This window comes from Asparagus officinalis, chromosome 4, assembly GCF_001876935.1.
Source record: "Asparagus officinalis chromosome 4, Aspof.V1, whole genome shotgun sequence".
NCBI classification, from domain to species: Eukaryota; Viridiplantae; Streptophyta; class Magnoliopsida; order Asparagales; family Asparagaceae; genus Asparagus; species Asparagus officinalis.
In genome coordinates, this window is record NC_033797.1 from 23,119,310 (window position 1) to 23,127,858 (window position 8,549).

Consider the following 8,549-nt stretch of genomic DNA (forward strand, 5'->3'; position numbering starts at 1 on the left):
ATCATGCCAGTCAAACGATTCTGGAGTAACCCGACGTCAAAGTAGTGACGCCAATGAAGGTTTCTTGGACAGCGAACTGAAGTCAATTCGGTAACTAGAGACCATACAAAATCTGCATGCAAAATCTGCAGAGTAGATCTGAGTTGCAGTCAATTCGGTAACTAGAGACCAAACTACAGTGCTTGTACAAGAATACATACTAGGGCAACTACCATAAACAGGTTGATCAAATGCTGAGCCATTATTTCCTGCTATGTTCCTGATAAAAGTTTCAGATTTACGCGAGATCTCAAGTGCCAGTATCTATACCGGGATCAGCAGAAAACAAGGCAATAGGCCAAATTGTCTACATGGCATCTTCCATTTATGATGCGCAGGAATCTATTCTTGAGAACACAATACAAACCACATAACTCGCAAAAATAGATCTAAGATACAACACTGATAATGTAGGCCTCTCTTCCGACCACAACTCCAAGTTAACTGTTCCGGTGCCCCAGTGCACCAGACATTTGTTTACCTGACTCAAATCAAAACGATTAACCAAACTGAGACCCGCGCAACTGTCGATCAACATCCATTCCCCTGGAAATTCAGAAAAGGATAAGAGAAACTTAGGCATATGTCTGATTACAGAACTTCATGCATAATTGCATATAGTATTAAAAAATAAAAAAATAAGTAAAAAAAGGACAAGGGATGAATGAAGTTACCATTGGGCTGGAGAGTCCCCTCAAAAGTTTGTTCACCAGATTCTGGGCGGACTTCATGTTTTGAACCATTGATAGAAGTGAAAGTAACAAAAACTTCAGTTGGGTGAAGGAGAGTGAATGTTGGGTGTACTCGCAAGCAAACCAGCCTTGAAAAAAAAAAGAGAAAAGAAAAGAAAAGAAAAGAAAATAAAAAAGATCAGAAAGGAAAACTGTCATGCCCAGAACAAAACTATTTAAGATTCTGAAATATCCTCTCATCTGCTTAAAGTCAAAAGGCAAATTTGTGCAAGAAACTTATTGAGGAACTAATATCATATACCTAAGCATCTGCATGTTCATCATTATATTAGATGTAAGATGAAATGATATGTAGAAGATTGATTACTAGAACATCATTACTTATTCAGATACATTAGCATTATCAAACAACCTTGAGTATCCTCCAGAACCGGCACCCACACTACGAGCTACAATGCTAGAATCCACTTTGAGATATCCCGGAGCATCTTTCTGAATTGATATCTGGCGTTGAAGAATCAATCCACCGCCTATATCCCCTTCTAATAAAAGTGATTCGTCCTCTCCCGACTGTTGAAGATCCCTCCTACAAATCCAGGGCATATATTTCATTTAACATACAGTCTTAACTTGAGTTGGAACTTTTGTCAAATCACAAGAGAAGTAAACATATTCATAAATATTGATTAAAAACTTATATATTCAATCTTTTCTCAGAATAGATTATTGATGTTGCTACTCACTTGATGCTTGAGGAAAAAAAATCACAAATACGATATCCTTACTCAAGAACTGCATATTGCTCAGAGCATCCAGCAGAACGGTATTCAGTACCACTATATTTTTCATAACCATCAATTTCTACTCTACTATGAAGCCACTGGCTCCCTGGAAAAACCATTAAATAGGAGAGCCATAAGCTAAAGATAGTTTGAACTCCAAAGAAAACTTTTGTATAATAAACCTGCCAAATTGCATATTTTAACATCTAGTTGCAAGGATAAGAACATGATTTCACAGAACTTAGATATCGGAAAATGCTCCGGTTTATGAATTAGTTGAAGTGCAGCACTGAATATTAACTATTATTGGTTTAATCCTGTTTCTCTACTTGAATTTGTAGTATGTTTAGTTTGTTCTAAATGCAAAGAGAAAACTTAAACACAGGTTAGAAACTTAGAAATAAGTTACTCGTATGGAAATCCAAAAGTAAATGTAATAATCTTACCCTGCTATTTAAATGTAATAATCTTACCCTGCTATAGAGGTTATGGTTCCAAAAATATAATGCTTTTTTAGTTGAGAACATAAATTAGTAGGGGAAAACAAACATAGTTCTCTGCCTTAGGAAAAGTGTGTTTATGCAGTCAGATTATTTTACAATTTGATCCATGTGCTTCCATTTGTATGGTTCCAGACTCCAGAGTCAACCAAATCACCATGATTTTGAAGTAGAACTGTCCATAAATGATTCTATGTAGTTAAATTTCAGTAACTTTGCAAATTACATAACCATGGATATCATCCCTCGTAGTGTAAAAACCCTGGTGGAGGTAGCTAGGACTTTTATATGTTACAATGAGATTATTTGTAGGGTTAGTTTTACAGGATTCAAACTTGCAGATCATTTAAAGAGCCATTTAACCTCCAGTGGTCATGATTCTCGGACAAAATAGGGCTCTAGTGGTTATGATTCTTGGACAAAAATAGGGTAACAAACAAATACCAGCTTAAAGAAGAAAACTCTAAATAAACAAGACAAATGCTCTTTGGACCCATATGGGAAAGCTGCAGTTTATGCTGGACAGGGAAGTTTCTGAATCAAGTAAACACTATATGCACTATCATTGCAACTATTACAAGCTGAAATGAGGAACAGCGAAATTGTGAGCATAGATGTTACCAGAAGGTAGATACGTCATAAGAGATAATTCGGCCCCCAATCCAAGGCACCATTTAAGAGCCCAATCACCACTCTTTAGATCAACAGGAGTTTTTGAGAGCTCAATTCCTTTTTGTCCTGGAAGTCGATCCACATCTGGGATAGGTCTGGCCCTTTCTGCATATACCACTTCCACTATATAAGTACAATGAGCAGTATTAAAAAAAAAATTGAAATTCCACGTTGACAGCAAATGGAGTACGAATTAAATATGTATGCACAGAAAGGTCCATAAGGTAAAATTAACTAAAAGGACTAACAGAGTCTAAAAAAAGCACCATGATTCAGAGTTTACAAATATCTATCATGTAGAATGTTAAATTATATCATAAGGAAATTTATTTGATGAGGCTACAGATAAGGACAAAAGAGACGTATGTACAAAAAAGAAAATAAAGCAATAAAATATTACCACAAATAAGCATCACTGTTAACCTTCATAAAGACTGATTTCAATAATATAAACACTAATGACTTATTCAATAAAAAAACATGAATATCTCTGGCTGTAAAAATTATTTAGATAAACATGCTTAAGTTTTAGAAAGAAGCACCAGATAATTATGCTAGAATCACGGAGGACAAAATCCTACCTAAATGCACTCTGTACTGATTTTCACTCGCTAGTATCAAGTTAGATACTTCAGAGTTTGAAGGCATTGTAGTTTGTATTTCCTCTCCATCAATACCCTTCCCATTAATCTTCATAGAGAAGAAAATATTAGAGACCATTGAGATTTCAAGAGTTGTTTTACCAATAATTAAAATACAGACACACCATAGCACCTCCACCTAGGATAACATGCACGTGTAGAAAACGCTTTGGCCTCTTCCATGACCCTTCTGTTTTGGATACTTTAACTGTAATGATTGAAGATTGCAGTTCAGCGGTATAGTATGTCAAGAGAAAAGCCCCGTGAACATACCCATAGCCATCACCGTCATCTTCAAATAAAACACCTTCCGCTTTACCTGGGAAACAGAATTGCAGTTGTAGTGTGGGTCTAATAGAAATAATGAAATATTTGGTCTCAGAAAAACATCCGGCTAATGCAAAACACATTAGATATGCTTCTGATACACAGTTACTGGATCAAAATGTTCAAATGATACTTTTCGTGGATAGAGAAGGGGTCAGATGAGTTACCATTATCATCTAAAGCAACAAATAGTGATAAATCATCGGTAAGGTTCATTTCCCCAACATGATGAACAGGAAGTCCAACAGGAATTATTGATCCTCCTTGCAGATACAGAGTTGGCAAGTCCTGAAATGTTACAAAAAGTTTCAGCAGAGAATACAAAAGCTATCAATAAATTAATAATATCAACTGTGATGGACAATCTGTGCATGACCGGTGAACTTACTGGATGCGCATCACCAAAATCAAACCGCAACCAGGTTCCATTTGGTAAAATATGTGATACTTCATTTGATCCTTGATCGGGTGTTGTGCTGATCACATAACAAGATTACTAGGGCAAGTTCAAGTTCTTGGTAAGATTCAATAGGGAAGGCAAGAAAAGTGACAAGGTATGCTATCTTGAGGCTTCTATCAAGGATTGTTAATATTGATGCAAGCTAGTTCTACAATAGTAAAAAAGCAAGATGTTCTAGGGAAAGGGAAAAATTCTTCATAGTTCCGAATCCAACGTAGTGTGCTAGAGTCCCTTAAACAAACTAAAAGTGGTCCCAGCCGAAAAGAATTTTCAACTGTTCTCAAACTTGAATTGTGTGGATCTGCATAGAGCAGTAGAGCATCAGTATTTTGATCCAACAAAATGTATTGACCGGGTTAAAGAATAACAACTACCTGCAAAAAAGATGGAACTGCAACAGGAGTGCCCTTCATATGCGCCATATAAAAAAGAGTATATATGTGAGGCATAAGCTGATAGAGCCTCATCAATGCAAGGCGGCATACTTCTTCACACTATAATATAGAGCAGTGTTAGAATTGAAAGCCGACTCTCATGTTGAAAATAGAAGTTAATGCCAGGACGGGAATTGGCATAAAATATTACTTTGCATTGCATATTTATATAGCTTGATATTATTCTAAAGGATATTTTTTTTAAAAAAGACCGTTTTAAAACATAATTAGCAAAATCGACTGTTTCCTAAATAATGAGCAAAATCGACTTCTTTTTGGCCACGTCATCAAGGCTGGCCACAAAGAGGTCGATTTTAAAAAAGATTTTCAAAATACACGGCTCAGAATATATACGGGACTATTAGTCCCGTGTATTCATTCAAAAACCCCAAAACATGTTCTAAAAGAAAACTTTACCGTCACACCCATATTTTCACATCTCCCATCACTAGGCCCCACAAGTCCACATCAAAACCTATGACCTTTAAATCCCTGTATCCTTCTCTCTCTTTGGAGCAAGCTCGAGAATTCTCCAGCTAAAATCAATAAAACGAAACCCTAACCCTAAATCTTCGATCCATGGCGTTAATCAAAAGAGAAAAGCTCGTCAAGGTGTTCGTCATCAGTGGCATTGTCCTCGCCTCCATCGTTGCCGTGATTTAGTTAGGGTTTGCTCCAGCGATTCTTCCAACGATTTTCTTGAGATTTCGAAAGAAGAAGCCGATTATGGTTTACATGGATGGGTGCTTCGACATGATACGCTATGGGCATTGCAACGCGCTGTACCAAGCTAGGGCTCTCGGCGACGAGCTCGTTGTTGTTGTTGTTAGTGATGATGATATTACAAGGAACAAAGGACCGTCGGTGACTCCACTTCGTGAGAGGTTTGATTCTTGAAAGTCTTGATATGCGGTTTTATATGATTTTGTTGGTTGTTTAATGATCTTGATCATTCCTATTGAATCTTTAATTATCTTTTAAAACGTAGAAATAATCAGAATATGATCGCTTTTGGATCTTAATATTGTTTGTTCTATTTTGGTAGTTTTCTTCTCAAATTGATGAATAGATGCAAGAGTAAGATTATGTTACAGAAATAGGGTTTTTGAATGAATACACTGGACTAATAGTCCAATGTATATTCTGAGCTTAATCACTTTCATAATTAATAATTGCTAATTACAAGGGACTAGAAGTCCCGTATATTTTGAAGATGATTTTTTTTTCTTCAAAATCAACCTCTTTTTGGCCAGCCTTGATGTGGTCAAAAACAGGTCGATTTTGCTCATTGTTTAGAAAAACGATCGATTTTGCTAATTATGTTTTAAAAATGATCTTTTAAAAAAAATTCTCCTATTCTAAATCAGGGTGATTGAACATAGTCTGATTTCTCTACTAGTTGAATGGAAGTTTCATAAGCCGCAGCCCGCGGGCCAAAAACCTTTATTTAGATCCAAATTGGTTAATCGAGATCAGTAGAACATAAATTAATATCTTAAGAAGTTAGGCAACCGTCCTAGGCTGTGGCCTTCAGTAACTAGCCATTTCTGCTCAAAAGTGCACTATATAACAAAGACAATTGATGGAAACACAACAAACAACATTCAAGAGGATCCTGGCCTACGAGTTGTTAGGGGCTTATTTTCCCATCATTAAGTGAAGTACAACATCAGATGATGAAATTACCAGCAGATCTAGCCCCCTGATTTTCACACTGGCTGCAGTCCAGGGTGAACCCCAGAGATGTTAGAGTTAATATCAGAGCACAACGTGTAATAATCAATCATTTCAAATCAGCATATCTGTAGTTTTTTGTAGAACATATGGTTAGTAAATTGACCATATCTTTCTCTATACAAGCTCAGTTTAAGAATGATTTCCTGTTTTAGAAACTAGACTCACAGCTCTCATTTGGAACTAGTTTGGTTTAATTTGGAGTTTATCTTCTATACCCAGTTTTTATTTGAAGTTTATACACGTGCTGTAGTTTTCTGCAGAACATGTCCTTAGTAGATTGAGTATAACTTTCAAATGAAAACTGGGTATAGAAGATAAACTCCATATTAAACCAAACTAGTTCCAAATGAAAGCCGTGTGAGTCTAGTTTCTAAAACAGGAAACCATTCTTAAATTGAGTTTGTATAGAAAAAAATATGATCAATTTACTAACCATATATCCTGCAGAAAACTGCAGATATGCTGATTCGAAATGATTAATTATTACACGTTGTGCTCTGATACCAACTCTAACATCTATGGGGTTCACCCTGGACTGCAGCTAGTGTGAAAATCAGGGGCGTTACATCTAGCCTCAAAACTAGTGACACCATCACCCATAGGATGCATTGTGTGGTCAGACATTTGGTGGAAGCATAACAGCCTGTAGCTAGCAGGGTCTTATAATACAAGGTGTTAGGGCCTTATTTGTCCATCAGACATTGAGTGAAGTACAACATCAGACAAAGTAACAATAGACCTAGCCTCAAAACTTGTCTAACCATCACATATAATGTGGAAGTATATACTGTATTTACATGTATAATGAGTAAGAAGAACTACTTTTATTTGCAGTTTTCGTAGTGGTTCCCCTTACCTATAACAACTGGTGTTTTCAGTTTGAACTTTGTTTACTGCACCCTAAGCATTCACATGGAGAGAATCAATTAGAGAAGTCCACTACAACTGTAAGTATTAAAGATTATTCAAGTTAAAACAGATGCCCTTAGTGAATCAATAGCATGTTCATACTTCATACAACTAAATCACCAAGCAGCATTCTTGAGATAGTATTCTCATGAAGCATGGACATGATAGCTTCTACAAAAATGCAAGGAAATTTTACTCGGATTACCACTAGACTGAGTACAAGAAAGAATTTCAATAAAATTTATTAGACTAACCACAATACTGTACCTTTCAACTAGGAAGACATAGAATATAAACACGAACTATGAACACAACGTAGACAGTCTTAAAAGCGGATGATGAAAATTGGTAACTCAATGTGACACAATGGAGTAACCACCAGCGCATACAATTTTTTTCTTATAGGGGCAGATGACAAGTATCTATTTACCAAAAAATTAAAATATAATATTATAAAACATTCTTGATAAATGGGCTAAATTCCTAACTTAAATGGGCTAAAATCCAAATGGGCTACATGTTTATAGAGGTTGGTGTGCAAATATTTTTAAATTATGGGTAAATTGTAAGTTTGTAAGGCTTTACAATGTAATTTTTCATATTCCTAGGGGTGCAACTGCACCCCCCCCCTAAAAAAAAAAAAAAAATATATATATATATATATATATATATAGAGAGAGAGAGAGAGAGAGAGAGAGAGAGATAGAGAGAGAGAGAAAAAGGAGGTGAGCTGGCAGCATAGGAAATTCCTACGCTGCTGTCACGTGTCAAGTTTTATTCGATTGTCAAATTTAAATGGCAAAAGGACTAAAATGCAAAGATCAAAATCCTAAAAAATCCCACATCCACGCTTCCTTCCAATTAACTCCCCTAAAACCGCGCTGCTTTCTTTTCCCCTTCGGCCGGCCGCTGCTTCCTTCCAAATTAACTAAACCGCCGTGACAGCCTCAGCCCCGTCCTTAGTCGTCTCGATGAAACCTCTTCTGCTGCCTGCATTTATCTCAAACGTCACTCTCGCCACTAGCGTATTAACAGCTCCCTAAACTTAGAACTAGCGTTAACAGGGTCTTGCATCTTGGCAGGTCCCAAGATTTCATTGCTGATGTCTTTGAGGAGATTGGAGACTTCTTGGGGTCGAAGAGCGAAGAAGGACTTGACGCGCTGGGGGGTGAGGAGCTCGCCGACGAGGATCTTCTTGAGTTGCCGCCAGTAGTCTCCATAGGGAGAGAAGGAGATGTTGGTGCAGTTATGGGATTTTTTGGGATTTGATATTTTGCATTTTAGTCCTTTTTGCCATTTAAAATTTGACAATCGAATTAAAAAGTTGACAATCGAATAAGAACTTGACACGTGGCA

The 8,549-nt window shown here is 36.7% G+C and overlaps 1 protein-coding gene across 1 annotated transcript in view; it reads right to left on the bottom strand.

Moving 5' to 3' along the window:
* Positions 37 to 8,549, bottom strand: part of LOC109838352 (alpha-glucosidase 2-like) — a 13,375-nt gene continuing 4,862 nt past the window's right edge. The window contains 12 exon segments of the mRNA XM_020406803.1: positions 37 to 303; positions 407 to 585; positions 714 to 859; positions 1,144 to 1,317; positions 1,517 to 1,619; positions 2,635 to 2,790; positions 3,267 to 3,375; positions 3,452 to 3,645; positions 3,821 to 3,941; positions 4,042 to 4,135; positions 4,351 to 4,419; positions 4,492 to 4,607. Of these exon segments, the coding sequence (XP_020262392.1) occupies positions 37 to 303; positions 407 to 585; positions 714 to 859; positions 1,144 to 1,317; positions 1,517 to 1,619; positions 2,635 to 2,790; positions 3,267 to 3,375; positions 3,452 to 3,645; positions 3,821 to 3,941; positions 4,042 to 4,135; positions 4,351 to 4,419; positions 4,492 to 4,607 (1,728 nt within the window).